The 18,827-nt window shown below is 36.3% G+C and overlaps 1 protein-coding gene across 1 annotated transcript; it reads right to left on the bottom strand.

Annotated features, from left to right (window-relative positions):
- Positions 1-572: 572 nt before the first annotated feature.
- Positions 573-12,774, bottom strand: PDE312 (Nucleic acid-binding, OB-fold-like protein). Its single transcript, XM_008802727.5, has 12 exons — positions 11,962-12,774; positions 11,306-11,365; positions 11,186-11,215; positions 10,975-11,048; positions 10,357-10,438; positions 9,938-10,011; positions 9,656-9,722; positions 5,668-5,760; positions 5,266-5,439; positions 5,104-5,154; positions 3,494-3,645; positions 573-1,096 (listed from the first exon to the last, which is right to left on the bottom strand). The coding sequence occupies exons 1-12, from the start codon at positions 12,745-12,747 to the stop codon at positions 670-672; spliced, it is 2,070 nt and encodes a 689-aa protein (XP_008800949.1). The 5' UTR covers positions 12,748-12,774; the 3' UTR covers positions 573-669.
- Positions 12,775-18,827: the final 6,053 nt, after the last annotated feature.

The following is an 18,827-nucleotide window of genomic DNA, read 5'->3' as shown; positions in this document are numbered from 1 at the left end:
AGAACTCTTTAACAAACAACTAAAGGAATCATGAGCAATTTGTGGATAAAATGATGACACCACGATGTAATTTGGTTAAACAGAGAGAGAAAGAGATGCAAACAGGCAGGAGATGCTGATCTGCTAACAGAAATCTTACGAATAGCTATCTCTGATATTCTCTCAGATTTTTTCTCTTCTTGCTCAGCAAGACGTGATGAGATGCGTGCTTGTACTTGTTTGCAACTGAGTCATGTTTTTCCTCAGCAATAACATATTTTGCCATCATTATCTTGCTCAGCATGTTCTAGCAATGACTGATGTTATGGCTTTATGGCGATGTGCCCCTCCATGAAGTTACAGGGAAGCTTGGTCCTTCTTAATCCTGGAGTAACAACTCTTCTACTACTTTTACAATCACAAAAGTTACAGTTCCATTCCTAGGCACTCTATAGTAGTTGTACGCTATACCACTGACTCGCCCTGGGAAGTCTCCGGAGATCTTTCAAGTTGGCCATCGGCCACAAAGCCATATCACGCATTGCAGGGCATCATGACACAGGTGATTTTTTTTTTGGTAACAATGTGGTATAGGACAAATAGTAGCTTCAGCAATAAAGGGGCTCATCAGCATCTTGACTCAGATATTGCCAACCGATACTACTATACAAACAAACATGTTATCATGAACTAATTCTCAAACATGCCTTCATCTGACATACTAGGCAACTCGGTACCATTGACAAGTGGCTTGTTTGTTGAATAAGAATTAGAACTGCTAAATATGCTGTAGTCAAAATCTATGTCGTCATCTTCATCTTCATCTTCACTTTCCTCTGTTTCTTCTGGGGTCGCCTTCATCTGGGCTTCACGATGCATCCTCTGTTTGATGGCCTCTTCATACGACATTTCATACCAAACGGTACCTCTTCCAACAATCGATCGATTATGGTCTTCCGTCATTCTCTCCTGTTTGCTCTTCTCTGAGTTTTTGGGCTCTCCCCAGTAATCATAACGGTATAGAGGATCCGAGGGGTCATAGCGGTCCCCTCCCCAAACTCTCTTATCATCAGTGTATCTCCCCGGCTCCTCCAGAGGAAGACCAAGAGCTTTCCGGCTGCCAAAATAAAACATATTTATCTCCAGTTTTTAATGCACTGCTGGATTGAAATATATGTCACATTGCAGAAAAAAGTTCATACATGCAAAAAAAATTCTGTTCCAGGAAAACTAAGTTTATCTTATCTTCAAGATCATGTTACTCTTGTAGCAGTTGCAAACATTGTCTTCTGCCATGCCATTTGTACCCAGTGTTGGGCATGTGCCATTCATGTGAGAGGAAGTTTAATGGCTGTGATAACAATGGACACTCCTAGAGGTGAGAGGACTGGATAAAGGAGGATGAGTTCTACATTTTCGGTTACCTCAATATCTCAATTAAAAAATAACTTTCATGATGTTCGATGCTGTGCATTGCCAGACTCAACCCTTTGCAGATAAATATAATACAGGCAAATGAAAAAGAGACAAAAATAGAAAATATTGGATTTTAATCATCGTGTGACAACACTGTTAGAGGTATTCGTTCTGCAACATTTTGATTTTTCCCTTTGGTATTTTTAGTAGAACAAAGTGAAAAATTTCAATAAATATCAATAATGGAGAAATGCTTTCAAGAAATCTGATCTGTCAAAACATTACCAAGGGAAAAAAAAGGTTAGTTGTTAAAAGGCTGCACTTGATGGGACTACTTGTGCTGTAGAAGTAACAACAATATTGATGCAGGCACTTTTGCCATCTACAGATATTAATATTGGAAAAATGCTATAAAGAAGTCCAATTTGCTCAAACAAGATAGGAAAACGTCTAGTTCACTAGGGCCCTGTTTGGGGGAGCTGTTAGTAGTAGAGCTTTTGAAAGTAGAGCTGTCTGAAGTAGAGCGTTTATAAAAAGTTGTTTGCTGTTTAGCAACTACATTTCTAAAGTGCTGTGACACTTTAACATGTGTTTGGTAAACAAACTGAGAAAATACTTGTGTGACAAAATGACCATAAAGAACATTACCAGTATTATACAACAGAGCATAATAAAATATAATATGTATTAATACATAATATACGATATAGTATAATATTAATGTAATATAATATAATATTATTATAATATACTACTATAACATTATATATTATAGAATAATAATTTAATATAATATTAAATTATTTAACATAACATATCAATGTATTAAGTTATAATGTAATATAATATTATATTTATAGTATAATACAATAATAAATATATAAAATATTATAATTATTAGTGTAAATTAATTTTCATCCTTCTAATGACCATTTATCTCTCTAACAAATTTTCTAGCTAGATGATAAAATTGGTTAAATAATTACTAATATTTTTATTTATTTATTTATTTATTTAGATCAGATTATTTGCCACTCATTCATTATTTTTCTTTTTATTTATTTTATTTAGTTATTTATTATTTTATTTCATTGAAATATAGAAGGGTCGCCGGCCATGGGTGGTGGCCGACATGGTGGCTGCCACCGTGGGCAGCCACGAGCTCCTAAAACAAAAAAAACAAGAAAAAAAAAGAAGAGGAAGAAGGAACAGAGGCGGCGGCGTTGAGAGGAAGAAGAAGATAGAGAGGGAGAGGGAGGGGATGGGTGAGAGAGGAAGAGGTGGGATGAGGATTTTGGGAGAAAAAAGTGAGATTTAAATGGGGGTATTTTGGTCCAAAAAACAGCTTCCCGACAAAGCTGAAAATAGCGTTTTCGGAAAGCTCCAAATTGGAGCTTCTCCCCAAAAGCTGTTTTCAGCTTCCCGTAAAAGCTGAAACAGCTTTCTGAAAATTTTACCAAACACCATTTTTTATCTAAAAGTACTTTTGGAGGGCCAGAAAGTGCTTTTTGGCCCTCCAAAAGCTCCCCCAAACAAGGCCTGAAATAGATGGCCTATTTCAATGACAGCATGGGATTATTTATCCAAGAGTAACAAGGTAATGACGTTGATGCAGGCATTATCGTCATCTAATAAAAAATCAATAACAACATGGACAATGGTATCATAATGGATATGTATTTTTTCCTTTCAACATACTGATTTCAATAATCTTTTAAAAAATAGGTTTCTTAGAAATTCTGTGCGACATAAACTAATGGCTTTTTAAGAAGCAAAATTGAAAGACCCAAATCTCAACTAGTATTTTTTAATCAAGTACAATTGTTTGAGGGTATAGAGAGTTCAAGCATGATTTGTAGATCTCATCAGCATAAGAGAACCTAAATATTTTTGATAAATTTTTGTGTAAAATTTAGATGCACAGGTTCCAGTTCCTATAAAGTCCATGTGTATACGAACAAATATAACGCCCCACCATCCAAAATTATGGTATGACAATTCGCATGCAGTTGTAGATGTAGCTGTTTTTAGATATGAGTAAACACAGGAGCGAGAAAAGATCCAGAATGCATGGCTAACCAAAAAGTTAAAAACGTACCAACTGATATCTCTGATTAGAGCTTCTCTTTCTTCTAAAGAACGTCGCCAATGCATCAGGTCATACTCATCCATCTCTATGTTACGTCTCAACTTTGGAATTTTATACTCCTCTCCTCTTTCTTTTGCTTCCTTCTTTAATCTGTTGTGCAGCTGCATCAGACAACACCATTCTAATAAAAATGCATGCAGATACACACATGGAAAGAGAGAGTGCAAGCACGAACGCATGTGCATGCGTGCGATAGAGAGAGAGAGAGAGAGGAGCTTAAACGATAATCAACCTGTTAAAGTAAACCTCAAATAAGATAACAATTTTTTCATCATAAAATGTTTATATTAAGGACTCTGTCTTGGGTATAGGGTTTGTACATTATTTGGAGTTTAATTAAGCTGACTTTAAGCGAGCTAAGGATAGCTCTAGATTGCTCAGTTGCTAATCTTGCAAATGGCTCACTTGTTTGACAGCCTTACAAGATGGTAGGGCATATACCATCATTTGAATCCTTGCTTCTCAAACAAACCGTTGACTCAGGTATCCAAGTCCTAACCTTTTTGCTGTCATTTTCTTAAAGGCCTAAAACCCAATACTAAAATAGTTGACAGTTGCTTTCTAGAGGTTTAGCGATTGATAATCTGAAACTATTCTATCATTGCAGATGAGATTATAAGGTTCCTATTTCTTGTGCTAAGGTTTTGTGTTTGAAGTTCAATAGCCCTTTAAGGATCTGTATAGATTCTTTAATATTAATTACAATGCCTTATTTGACTCCTGAACTACAAAATCTTTTAAAATATGTCAATATAAAGTCTTCAGAGATTCTGCAATCCAAAAGAGGACCTTTTGAAATATGTCAATAATTACACATGTTGATTGTGCCATTCATACTGCAGGCACATCTTTTCCCCCTTTTTCTGAGATTCGTCAGTGCATTATTTTCTCATATCTGGTTTTGGCTACCAGGGCTGGTATTCCCTCCATTTCATGGTATTCCCTCTATTTCAGAAATTCATGTTGGACACTTGTGATGTTTGTAAGAGGAAGTATTGATGGCTCTAATAGAAGCAGAGACCAAATGATGAGACGATGGAGTCCATGAGAAAGCTCATGGATGGGGAAATGGTAGCTAAGATGCATCCCACTCAAAGATGGCAGAATGATATTGGATTCATATACTGCTAGGATTTTTTCACTATTTTATTATGATTCACAAACCAGTATCGAAGATAGAAAGAATGAACGAAAGGACTCATGACGAAGGCTCACATTAGAGAATTGAAGGCTCAGAGCCTTTTGGATTGGGAAGTTATTTGCCCCCAGTTTTGAGGAAAGTTTTTTTTTTTTTTACTTTTCTTTATAATAAAATAAGGAAAAACTTGAAGACAGTTAAAAGTTGATGCGCATATGCAACAAATGAAACATATAGACCACCATATATCTTTTTCAGTATGCCAAATATATACTATACCTGCAAGTACAATCATATTAATGCATGAACAAGTTTTTAGCAAAACAATTTATGGATGTCTCTGTATAGATATAAATTTTGGCAAAGATATAACTGCATAGATCAAATTCTGTGCAAATGATGTCATGGCACATTAGATCACCTGACGCTCAGCACGAGCAGCATCCATGTCAAGTTCTTTAACATTTGTATTCTGACAAATATTCATTAAAGAGAATCAGTAAATTAGTTCCATGCACAATCTGCTAGAAGCAGTCTTTGAGTAAATTGTCCAGTCAAGGTAAAATTATGTATAACTACTCACCAGAATAACCTTTGGTAGCAAAGCTTTCTTATAGTAATCTTGTGTATATTCAACACTATTTTCTTCAACAAAAGTTGCATCAATAGTTGATTCATATTTCTTGTCCTTATACTTATCAGGGTTTTCCTCCTCATGATCCAGAATCATTTGCTCTGCATTATGTAGCTGCCATAACTGCACAGTGCACACCAAGCAAACAGACTCCAATTGAACAGTGTAAACAAAGAATATGAATACATAACTAGTTACAGATTTATTACATAGTTAGTACAATTATCAGGAATTATAGCCAGAGTGAACAATAAAAGAAGATAATCTGTAGACACTGTGTGAAGAGTTGAAAGAAGAAAGAAATGAGCAATAAGCAAAAGAACTGGGTAGAGAGGTTAATTCAGAAAATGCCTTATCAACATATGGGTGATCGGATAACAGTGATTGCTCTTCCATTTTGACTTCAGGCCTTTTTCTAGGAATGGGTGGTCTTCCAGTTTCCCGCTGTAAAAGAAACCATGACAAAATATGAATAATCCATATCCTAAATGCTGAAATAACTGACGAGAAAAACAGAATGACAGTACATGTGATCTAGTTAAAAAATCATAAAAGTCCAAATATGAGCAAATATGTGCACAAGACTTCTCTATTACCTACTTTTCATTACATCATTGACAATTACAGTATTAGACCCTTTAACAAATTATCATGCAGAAAGATGGAAGATGATAAAAGAAAGCAAATATCCTACCAACAAGTCCCATAGTGAGTCAACAAATGCTGAAGTTCTAAACCTCTGCGCCACTAGATTTCCAACATTAATGTAATTAAGGAATGTGATCTGCCAGTCAAAAGCTTCCACAAAGACAAATATTTCTAGCACAGAATCTACCAGCTAGTCTCATTCTGAGCCAACAATACAGATATAATTTCACTCACAATCATCTGAATGAGAAATGAATTTGGGACATACAAGAAAAGAGAAGTGGGGAATGCAAAAGATAAAAGTGAAGATGTAATTTCAAAGGAGAACTCAACCCAAAGCTTCTGTTTGGAATACCATGTTGTCATGCCAAGTAGTAATTGTACCTTTTTTATTTATATTTGGATGCTGATTGTTGATAACAAATGCTGTTTGGACATTATTAAGAGATAAGTGGATGAAAAAGGGAACACTTCAATTATTTATATAAGGAACTAGTGAAGAAAAAGAGAGGAAATGAAAAAGAAAGAAGTGGAAGCCAAGTAACTGGCAAAGTAGAATTGGTGGTGTGAAGCTTTTGTATCCGAAATACACATGAATGTAAGTTTCCTCACATAGTGGCATCCAACTATTTCCTCACAATTAGTTCTAAAGCCTTGGCTCCTATTTGAGTTTGAATCGTCTTATTGATCTAAATTTTGGCAATTTATTTTGCTGTACCAAAACTAGATTATGTTTATCCTTGTGATTAAGAAGTTTGATGTTTTATGGATTGAATTAAAACATCTGGTCAGACAGTGAACCCTGACCAACAGGTACAATCAAAGATCGCCGAACCGATACCGGTAAATGTACAGGTCGGCCACCGGACCGGTTCGAACCGGTACCGAACGGTTGCCATAACACAGCGCGCCGCTGTGGTCCCGGAGTCGGTGTGAACCAGTTCGCACCAGTTTCCAGCCATACTGGATGGAATTGTCCAGTTCCATCCGGTATGGATCTAGTACTAGTCAGTTCCAGCCCGGTACCGCTGGGTTCTAGCCCCATAGAGATTGGAACCGTTTTTTAACGTCAAATCAGACTGGTCAGAGATTGGACTAGTTCGGTACGGGCTGAATCGGCCGGTACCGGCCAGTTCAACATTCTTTGGGTATAATAGTTGGTGCACCGACGAACTTTGACTAACAAGTACAATAGTTGGTTACCTGCCCCTTGGTATCAATTTGATTCTACAAAGTGATTACAAGTGTTTTGCAGTATTTTCAAAATAAAACACCTTCGTAAATGTACCTATTCTTATTTTCATTTTTTTCGGAATGAGCCATCTGGAAAAATGTATCTACTTTAATAGCTCCCTGGAAATCTCACTTTGTAACTATCTGAGTGACATTAAGCACCAAGTTTTATTACTTTTATTGTTTTAATATGCTTGACCCTATCTTGTTCACTATGTTTGGCTACTTACTGGGCTGTAGCTCACCTATTCATTTATTATATTTCAGATTAAGTAGTCTATTGACACAAGCTACTCAAAGATTTGAAGTACTTTTGTACAAATATTGGAGCCACTACCTCAAAAGGAGAGCTATATCTGTATTGTAAGAAAATGGTAATAAGTGGATCTTGCTCCATTCGGGTGTATGAGATGTAAAGTTTAATTTGGATGATACTTTAGTTTGTTCTGTCACTTCTGTGTGATCAGATGGCTGATGTTTCATAAATAAATGATTTTGGGACAAATTTTATGACTTTTTAGCTTCCACAACCAATGATTGATCTAGGCTGTTGATTGACCAAGATTGTAGTAAGACCTAAGACTTGGTTGACCCAAGTTCTGGGTCATGACCAGTATATTACTAGAAATTCAGAAATTTTAGTCAAAAAACTAGAGAAAATAAATAGGAAAGCCAGGATCAAAGCATGTTGGATGCTGTCCTAAGAGAAATACTTGTCCCCTTGGGTGCACAGGGTTTCGGCGATCTTCTCTGAAATGAAGACCAAGCCTTGCCTATACTTTTCCTATATGAATGGCATGAAGAAGCCTTTGAACCAATCTTCTTGCTGAAAGGATGGACATAAGAAAAGAATAACATGATCAACCTATCTCTAACTTGCCTAGTAGTGGAATGAAAAAGAACTTAGGAGTGGATGGGAAGAGAACAATGGGGGAATGGGGTTTTTCAGAAAAGAGAGGTTCTTAGATGTGTCTGGGAAAAGCGGAAACTAGCAATTAAAATATGGAGGTTTTTTATAGAATGTGCACAAGGAAATGTGGGTTATTTCCCACTAACTTTAGCAATTGCAGCCATTACCCATCAAATCTTATCACATTCTCTCACTCGCTTGAGGAGAGAGAAGGACTAGGTCAAGCATTCAAAAATAAGAATCTGCTCAAAAATAATAAAATAGAGAAAATAAAGAAAACAAAAGAAAATTTCAGTAAAGTAAAACCCTTTTTTTTATGAAAGAACTGCACAAATATAAACACTATCTAACATCACCAAGTAGCCAATATGCTTTCTCAATATTCCAAGACTAACGATATTGAAGACACGTGCATCAGTTCTGACTGAAGATGAATAAGAGCAACCACTTTGGTCCTAAGTAAATTTAAGTAAATTATAGATACATACATTGATACATTCTGATAACACAAAGTAGTCAATGTGTTTTCGTATCATTTTGCTACAAACAATGATGAAGAGACGTGCATCAATTCTTCTAACCCAAGTTCTACATGTGCATCCAATGCTTTTGTCGGAGTTGTTCCAGTGCTGCCCTATTTTTTTTTATTTCAGATTTCTGTGCAAGGGTAAAGATTATTCTGTGCTAATTTTTCTGTTTTATACTTTAATTTCAATTCTATTGATTGGTTAGTACCTGCTAGAATGAGAGTTAACCCTCTACATTGCTGGTTTCTTATTTATTCTAGTCGTATCATAAATTTGGATATGGTGCTTCCTGAATTTAAAACTCTGATTTAGCTTTTGTACTTCTAAGCTAACCAGAATTAGCAATAGAACTTTTCAAAAACCTAGAGAACATCAAATTTTAGATGGCGTGTTGGATTGGAAGTTCCAAAAAGAGGTGCATCACCAAATATGTATTCTGGCCCACAAGTTGAATTACAATTTCATCTCTACTATTATATGGAAACTCGGGGTTTTTGATGCCACCCTTGAGTTCGACTCCACATATAAGCTTTTAATTTTTTTTCCTCAGACATGTGCGACTCTGACAGAGCCTACCAAGTGTGCATGACTCGACAGTGGAGCTGCACCACATCGCACAAGTATCCACGACATGGTGCATCCTCATACAGTAACCTCTTTCCTTGAGACTCCACTTTTATATGCTGATCCACTGTGAATCTCAAACACAGAACAAGTTCAGCTCCACTATTTTTTTCAAACTTTTTTATTCTTTTCCTACTGCATCACGAGTTCGGCAGTTCCATATATCTATCCCTCATGCCCCACATGCATGGCACGTACAAAATGCTAGTACCAATAATTAAACAAAGGATTTCTAGATTCTTGTTTCTAAAATCATAGTCATAAATCATAACTAATTAGCTCTAAGCCCATCTACAAGCAATTGACAAATGCACAACCATTGCAAAACATAACAGAAAGGTACTTCAAATGCAGCAGAATCATCCTGAATATAGCATAGTTGAAAGTCAATTCTCACCCACAATTGTTCTGGATTTGTATCCTCCTCACGATGAAATATTGGTGGAAAGTCAAATCTATTGAATCTGCAGATGTAAAGGCAATTTGATGGGGTTAGAACAAAATGGTAACCATCAACATATGGATTAACTTATCTAAAGTTTTACATAATAATTACTTAGTCATGAGACGTTTATTAGCAAGATGAAGTAGTATCTGAAGTGGAAAAAATCTTAAATTAATTGGTGGGATGTGTTACAAATATTAAAAGGCGGGCAAAATAAAGCAAGAATGTACACACATAAGGTGATCTATGTTAGGGTATAAGAAGCGCATTTCGATAGGAAAACGAAAACGATATGGATCTCGTTTTGCCTGCAAAACAACACAGATGAAAGCTTTAGACCAAACACAATGGAGAAGAATAAAAACATATAAATATGATACATGAGAAAATGAAAACTGCATTACAATATATATTGGCTGACAACGAGCAAACATAGACAGAAACACCCAGATTTCTGATTGTCTGTCAGTTGAAAAGGAATGCAACAATAATTCCATACATGCATAGACATAACAATATTCTACAGGCAACTAACAAGATAACTCAAATGCAAATGTAAGCACACAAGCACGTACCACATTCAGTACAAAATACTTTCAAGCTTCAGCAATGATAAAATGATTAGGTCAGAGCCAGAATAATTTGTTACTTACCAGAATTTCAACAAATACATGCATGCCAACTTTTATGTGATGACGGATCCAATACCAATCATTTCCTTTTATGGGGACCCACCTAAGAGATAATAGCAGATAAATGTGAGCAGGGGATAGAATCATGAAATTTTGATAATACACATAGTTCATATCAATTATAAGAGATGCTCAAAGTTTTTTACTTCATATGCAAGCAAGGCTTTCAATTTTCAATTTAAAGTTGTTAAAGTTGTTCAGTCATGATAACAACTTCAAATCAACCAGATTGCAAGTTGAGTGCTCGACATAGGTAGTACTGAGTGTATTAGAAATAAAACAACTTATACAAGAACTTCAGCAGTCAAAATATCTACATATATATATAAAAACAGTCACAGTAATAGAATAGTTCAATACACAAGTTGTCCAAGTTGACGAGAGTAAACCCATTATAAGCCCTTGAAATAGTGATAATCATAAACAAGTGTGTGTGAGAGAGAAGGGAAAAACCAACAACCTGGGACAGGTTTTCTCTTTTATGATATATTCAATCTTATTCACTTATAATAAAATAGCACAGCTAGATATCTGGAAGATGGCAAAGAAATAGCAGCTTCCAAAGTATAAAGGAATCACCCATCGTAGACGCATCCAATGTCGACAAAGGCTCCTTGGTGAAGGTGTAGAGTCACCACTTTCCCTCGACATATCTGTGATTCAAATAGAAGGCTTGCCGAATAGTGTAATAAAAAGAACTGGAACCTCAGTTATCGATTATCTGTTTGGACAGATTTAACACCACATATTGAAGGCATGTAACCTTTCTGAAATTAAAGGAGAAGCATACCTGTCCAGGATATATAAATGGGAGCTCGAGCTGCAAGAACAATCACTATTGATAATTAATCAACAAATGAGTCAATGTCCCAAAGATTTAGTATGGGAGTCCAAGAGCTAGTCCAAATACCATGTCATCTTTGTAGTCCTTGCCTCGTTTTCTCCTACCAGGATAGTAATCTTGGTCAAACTGCATATGCAAAGGATATGGTGGGGATTGATGAGAACCGGAAGGTGTGCACATTATATGAAATTTATGGATAAAATACAAGTGTTTGTAGGTGCAGAGGATTTAAATAATAACTGGACCAAAACATGGTACATAGAATAACACGTTAGTGTGAATAGAAATGGAGTCCAGGATGCAAATATTAAGAGGCCAGACATTCTCCAAGTACACTTCTGCTCCAGACTTCATTTCATGATACAAAGTAATGAAGTGAGAAACACGGATTTTGAAGTAAATAAGTTCTTCCAATTGTTACGTAATTAACATATGCCATTTAAATTCGAAAGTAAAATCTATAAAACAATGATACAATCAGCTTCAGAAATGGATCAGGATCTGGACATATTAATTAGACCAAAACATATTCCCCAGAGTACTACTTTAGCGAGAATATGGTGGAGTTGAGGAAACAATTAGCAAGAGGGAACAAGAGGTTCCCCAATTAGATTTTTAATCCTGATTTCTTTTTTATCATACAAAATAATTAAGTGAAAAACATTGATTTCGAGTCCATGCCATGCTTTTTCTCCGTTATTATCACAACTTCAAGCGCTCACCTTGTAAGACTCCTCCTCCAACTTCTCCCGGTTCGCGGCGACCCATTCCTTGTACTGCTTCAAGAACACCTGGTACCTCTCCAAGAACATGTTATCCACATCGGTCCTCACCTCCTCGTCGAGATCCACCCGCTCCGCCTGTAGCTTATGGGCCTCCCGGATGAACTCCAGCTCGGCGGCGTCAACTTGCCAGTCACGCGGTGGCCAGTCCCTCGGCGGAACCATCCTAACGGCGACGGGGCCGGCCCAGGAGGTCTCAAGCGGGTCGGGGATCTCGCCCTTGATGGCGAATTGTTTCGCGAGGTACTCCTCCTCGGAGAGGCCGCTCTCCTCCATCTTCTTGCGACGGTAGGAGGGGCGGAGCATCTTGAAGGCCTCGATGGCCTCGGGGGACTGGAGAGGGACCTCGACGCCCTCGTTAAGGCTCTTGCGGGCGAAGTCGGCCTCGGGGGTGAGGATCTCCTCCCAGGGGGCCCAGCCGCGCTCGATCCAGTTGCGGCGGCGGGCCTCGTCCTCGGACTCCTTCTCCCGGGGACGGAATCTCTCGAGGTATGCGGCGTCGTCATCGTCGTTGGCGGGGAGCTCGTCGGGGGCGTAGGGTGAGGAAGAGCGAGGGAGAAAGGGAAGAGGGGAGCGGCGCCATGAAGGGAGGAGGAGGAGCGAGATTCTAGGGTTCCGGGGAGGGGGAGGAATTAGGGTTTTGGGGCGGCGGAGGGGGCGGGGAGGAGGAAGGCGGACGGAAGGGAGGAGGTGGTGGCCGCGGTGGTGAAGCTGGAAGCAGTGCATTTTTTTTCCGTTAGCTTTTGGCTTGCAGGGTTTTGGGTTTAACGATTTTGAATGGATAAGGGGTGAAGTGTACGGACATTCAAGGTGTGGTTACCCACTTTGTACGGAAGTTAGGGAAGAAGGGTTAAACTAGCGGCCTTGCAACCTTGCAGCGGTTATTATATCGTGACTTCTGCTCTAATCTATTCTTGCATGACAAAAATAGCATCCCTATTTAATATTTTTATTATTTATATAATTAAAAAATAATTTTATATTCAAAATGAACAAAGAGACGGAAACAAAGAATTGTTTTTCAATTTAATTTGCCTTTTATATACCTTAATTTTATTGTTAGTTTTTTCAAAATGTATTGTTTGTTATGTCCTTAACACTTAAGATATTTGTAAAGATCGGCAGGACTGAAGTTGCAAGTTTATCTAATGTTAAAACTTTCTTTTTTGTTATATATGTAATGCAATGTATTCTGTTTTTTTAATATGCTCATCTAAATAAAAATGTTTTATTATATGATTTTTGTTTTTAATATAGAACATGATTTTATTTGGTACCTAATGCAAAATTTTAGCTCAGTCACTACTTGCAGACTTTAAGACAATAGCTTGAACTATAATCATTAGTTTGTATTAGAAATTCTATTGCAAGACATGATCTTTGATAAATTGGTTTATACAAGAAATTTAGATATACTTGGAATTTTGAAAATATTTTTTATTTTAATGGACTATTTGAGCCATTTAATATATAACATCATGATATTAGTTTTCAAATGCTAATTGCTTTTTGGACCCTCTTTGTTCATATTACAAGGGCTCTTGTCAAAAACTATATGCAAGCTATACTAAAAAATAGGCGTTACGATGATCTAATCTTTTTTGAGAAAATTACCACAACTATTCTCATTTGAAAATTAAGATGGAGTTTAAAAATTTATTTCTAAAATCCTATGAAAAACCTTAGTTTTTATATACTTCAAGAAAATGTTCTTTTATAAAGAATCTCAACAAATCATGCAAGACCAACACTTTTATGGGTCATCTAAAGGTTGACCAAGGAGTTAAGTACTCTAGGGAAAAAAATGTGAGTTGTTATTCTTTGAAGAAGGTATTCCATTCTTCTTGGGGTCCTTGGAAGCTATGAAAGTTAGAGAAAAAAAGGCAAAAGGTGGAAATAGCTATAAGAAAAGACAATAGCAATAGTTTCTTCTCCATAATAGGTGGTTGGAGCTTTGGGCTAAGCTTAGCTTATATGGGGTGTAGTAACCTTCTTTTTGTATATGGGGTGAGGCACATAGTTAAGATGCATGGTATTGTGCCTACGATTGTTTCTTTTAGTTTATAGAGATTAGTAAGTCTAGTAGGATGAGGCATGAGTGTGTTTATGGGATGTTGAAAAATAAGAGAGATAGTACACGTTATATATGATACTCCCATTTTTAACAGCAAAAAAAAAAAAGGGGGATGATCATAGCAATAAAAGGGTTTGATCTTGGCACCTTATCTATGTAATGGTATATTTGGATAGCGTTAAAACTTGCTATAGCCTCGCCTATAACAATAGTAGTGTGGTATGAATTGGGCTTACATGGAGAGTATGGTGTTGTGATCTTTTAATTCTGTAGTTAGTAGTTAGATACGGATTCAATTTGGTTTTTGTTTTTTATTTTTTTTTGTGTGTTAAGTATTCTTGTTTTTCATATAGAGATAAATTTTTCTGGTAGATAAGACAGTTACAGACTTTTTGTATTGTATTAATTTGAACTGGTAGTGGTATTTATATAGGTTGAAACTTTTGCTATCTTGTGATGCTAGTTTAGGGTGCAAAAATATGTTTGCAGTATTTTCAATGATTTCACTTATCATAAATTGTCAACAGACTAGGCAAGGTCATCTTTAGGGTTTGGTGCTCATATGCATGTGTGGGCTCGTTGAGAGAAGATTGTATTAAATACAAACAAGAAGAGAAGCATATGATACTAAATATAAACATGGAGCAATGGTGACCCTATGTGCTGTTATTAATCGTCATAGCTTAAGGACTTATAAGAATTTAATAGTCAATCATCGAGTAGAAGTAATTTTCACTTTATATACTTGTTCTATTGTATACCGACTCTTTTCATATGTCCATATATCTGTTTGTTTTTTATCCTACCTCTTTTTATCCCCAGTTTAACTATGAGCTCGGATCTTCCATTGTTGTTTATTATTTATTTATACAATTATTATTTTTGAGCATCATGCGGCATTAAAGTTCTATATAGATTGGAGTTAGTAAAGAGGAGGAATGGTTTTTGTGGACGGTGTGCAGCTAGTTACAAAGGAACTGAAAAATAAGATTTTGATAATAGGAGGTTCTATAAATAAGTTTTACTCGACGGTTATTGGAGGTCCTATAAATATGCGGGGACTATAAACTAATTTTCCCTTAGCAGGAAATCACGCCCACGTAAGCTGCCCTGCGTGGGCCATTTAATGCCACAAAGTGGCATTAAAGCATTTAACGCATCCGCGCGCAGACGTTGTTTTTTTTTTCGCGTCCACGGAGCTCTGTTGGCCAGTTCGGTAGCAGTTCCAACCGGTATTGAATTGGTACCATACCGGCATTAGTGTCCGTTGGTACAGTCGGTACAGTAAATCTTGGATTGTACCTTGCTTATATATTTAATATTTTACAAATTGAATTAACTTGAAGTTGATCTAATTGATACGATTGATTCATGCAAATTTATTCTTTTATATTTTACCGATTTAATATTTATTCATATTAAATATTTTATATATTTATTATTTTACAAATTTATTTAATGTAAATCTACATATTAGTCTGATTACTGCTTTATTCTTTTTCAATTGTCTAGTACTCCTCTCTCTCTCTCTCTCTCTCTCTCTCTCTGTGACTGTATCAACTTGGCCCATTGGCACCTTCCAAAACTAAAGTTCTCACCTTTTTGTCTTAGGTCATGATTGTCCTGATATAAATTATAGTGATCTGACTAAGTCTTCCCCCACTTATGGGTCTCATTTTAGTTGACAGACTGCTGATACAATTGATACAATTAATTCATGCACATAGATTAATACAATTGACTGCTGATTCAAACTTAAACACTTGATGCAATCTACATATGTAATATTTTACCAATTGCATTGACTTGAACCATTGATCCAAGTGATATCATTGATTCATACAAATTGAAATGGTTGTTTGATTCAACTGAGATCATTTTTATACAATTGATTGATAGAAGTTGCTACTTTGAAGCTCAATAATAGCTTGATACATTTCCAGAAATAAATTAAGTTGTGAATAGAAACATGTCAAATCTTCACCTCCTCTTTCTCTCTCTCTCTCTCTCTCTCTCTCTCTCTCTTGCAGTGTTTCTGCGTGTGAGAGAGAGATTCAGTTCCACTCATATAACCAAATAGAATCCACCATATACATACCTCACACAAACATGTAGAGATAAAATCTTGCTCGCTGAGAATTCTAAAATTAAAGGTATAACTGCATTCAGTTCACAGTTCGTTCCACCTTTGGTTCTTCACTAGAAGAATCCAACATATTTTATGCAGCTCTAGTCAAAATTATTTCCTTACCTTTGGTTTCTAATGAGATATATACCCCTTTTAAAACATTCTTTTATATGAAGATGTTAATGTAAAGCAACGCAATCCTCAGTTGCACAGGTTAAATGATGTGCATAATGCATAATATTGTTGCATGAGAGTAATAAGTACTAGGATAAAAAATTTTCTAGTTTATTTGACTCATTTACATTTCTTAACATAGAAAATAAGAGATTATTGTGCAACATTATTATTCCAAGATGAGAATGTGATATCATTTACCATTAAGAAGAGACTAATTGGTATTAATTGTTAGAAAATACCTAGTTTGCAATAGACATAAGTGACCTTTTTTAGACCAATTGGAGTTGATTATGGATAGTAGAAGCATTTTGCAATTTGCACCAAAGAGAACGAAGCCATATAAGATTCTAGTACATCTTATTTCTTCCCGAAAGAAGAGATCAAAAAGAAAAAAAAGATGGTGAAGAAAAAATTATCTGGCAACACTCTTTTCATTCCCCTTTCCATTGGAAGACAAACGACCTCATTATCAGCCCACTAGTAAGCCTTGGTGGTCTTTTGGAGAGTGGTGAGGAGCTTTGGTGACCTTCTCAGAGATATTCTTCGCAGGAGTTTGTGATGATCACTGATATGAGAGAACCATAATGCTACCGAGAGGATGGAACTACTAAGGATAAGAGAGCACTTAAGAATAAGTGGGTATTCAGGTTGAATACTGAAGAGAAGAACTCATAGCCAAGGTACAAAACACGGTTGGTTGTGGAAGGATTTGATTAGAAAAAAGGATATTGACTTTGAAGAAATTTTCTCACCTATGGTCAAGATGTCTTCAATCTGAATTATTCTTGGTTTAGCTACAAACATGAATTTGGAGATTGAATAACTTGATGTGAAAACTACCTTCCTCTATGGTGACTTAGAGGAGAAAAATTATGTGGAGCAGACAGAGGGATTTATAGTTAAAGGCAAAGAGCATCTTGTGTGCAGATTAAAAATGCTTGTATGGGCTTAAGCAGGCACCTCGGCAATGGTATAAAATGTTTAATTTCTTTATGATGGACCATGGGTATAGCAAAACCACTTCTGATCATTGTATGTTTGTAAAGAGATTCTTTGATGGAGATTTCATTATTCTCTTGCTTTATGTGGATAACGTTGATTATTGGTTATGATGCTAAGAAGACTGAAAGCTTGAAAGGAGAGTTAAGCAAGTCTTTTGCCATGAAGGACTTGGGGCTGGCTAAACAAAATCCTCGACATCAGAATTACTTGTGATAGGAAGAATGGAATGCTTTGGTTATCTCAAGAGAGATATATTGAAAAGGTGCTAGAAAGGTTCAATATAAGCAAGTCCAAACTAGTTTGTTCTCCACGTACAAGTCACTTCAAGTTAAGTTCCAAGCAATATCCTACAAGTGAGAAAAAGATGAAGAAATAAAGAAGATTCCTTATGCATCCACAGTTGGCACTTTGATATACGCCATGGTCTGCACATGACTAGATATTGCTCATGCAGTTAGTGTTGTATATTTGTTTCTCCTTAATCCTAGTAAAGAATATTGGGCAATTGTTAAATGGATCCTCAGATATCTCAGAGGCACTTCTAGAGTCTGTCTATGTTTTGGTAATGGCAAACCTATGTTGGATTGTAACTAGTGATATAGATTCTAGAAGTCCACATCGGCGTACTTGATGACTTCTTTAGGGGGAGTAGTGTCATGGTAATCTAAGTTACAAAAATATGTTGCTTTGTCCGCTTGCAAAGAACTTGTGGATGAAGAGTTTTCTATAAGAGTTAAGCCAAGAATAAGAAAAATATATATTTTATTATGACAGTCGAAGTACTATCCATCTCTCAAAGAATCCAACATTTTGAGATCCAAGCATATTGATGTGAGATATTATTGAGTTCGGGATGCTTTAGAGATGAAGTTGCCTATACTAATGACAATAGATCGGGTATGATGACTAAAACCTTGCTAGAGAAAAATTTATTGCTTGTAGAGAGAGCGGGCTTGGTGGTCGGGGGGGGGGGGGGGGAGGGGGGGAGAGGTGTGCTGTAACAAGATGGTGGAAAAAGCAGAAATAAGGAAAGGATGTTACTTGTTAATTTTATCCAGATTTTGCTGAAATTTCAATATGCTATTTTCGGTACTATAGATTAAACGGTTTGGATCTTTGAAAAGCCTTCTTATTTCAAGCATCTTGTTGATTCAATCTTGATGATGATGTTTATGCAGCCTCTAGTTGAACTAGAAAAAACCTATTGTCATTCTAAATAGTAGATCCCGTGATTTTTTTTTTGTGGGTTGCTTGTGTAGACTGTGGATTATTGTTGCTTGGTGAATTGTAGTGATATCCCATTTAATTGCAGAAGAAAGGAAAATGAGTTTGTGGTATTATTGTTTCTTGATTGCATTTTCCCAACAAGATTCTAATGGAGCCACATTGCATTATGTTCCATTGCATTTAATAGTGCGCATGAAG

The sequence above is a fragment of the Phoenix dactylifera genome, chromosome 11 (genome assembly GCF_051530095.1).
Source record: "Phoenix dactylifera cultivar Ajwa chromosome 11, Ajwa_hap1_PhDact_Kaust_v1.1, whole genome shotgun sequence".
NCBI classification, from domain to species: domain Eukaryota; kingdom Viridiplantae; phylum Streptophyta; class Magnoliopsida; order Arecales; family Arecaceae; genus Phoenix; species Phoenix dactylifera.
This window is presented reverse-complemented; position numbering and strand designations above follow the sequence as displayed.

Bases quoted from the DNA above. Each gene is read 5' to 3' on its own strand.
- PDE312 (XM_008802727.5), bottom strand. From the start codon at position 12,747: ATGCACTGCTTCCAGCTTCACCACCGCGGCCACCACCTCCTCCCTTCC. The intron at 11,366-11,961 runs GTGAGCGCTTGA...TTGCATATGCAG, and splicing joins TGGAGGAGGAGTCTTACAAG to TTTGACCAAGATTACTATCC. The intron at 10,439-10,974 runs GTGATTCCTTTA...ATTATCTCTTAG, and splicing joins ATTGGATGCGTCTACGATGG to GTGGGTCCCCATAAAAGGAA.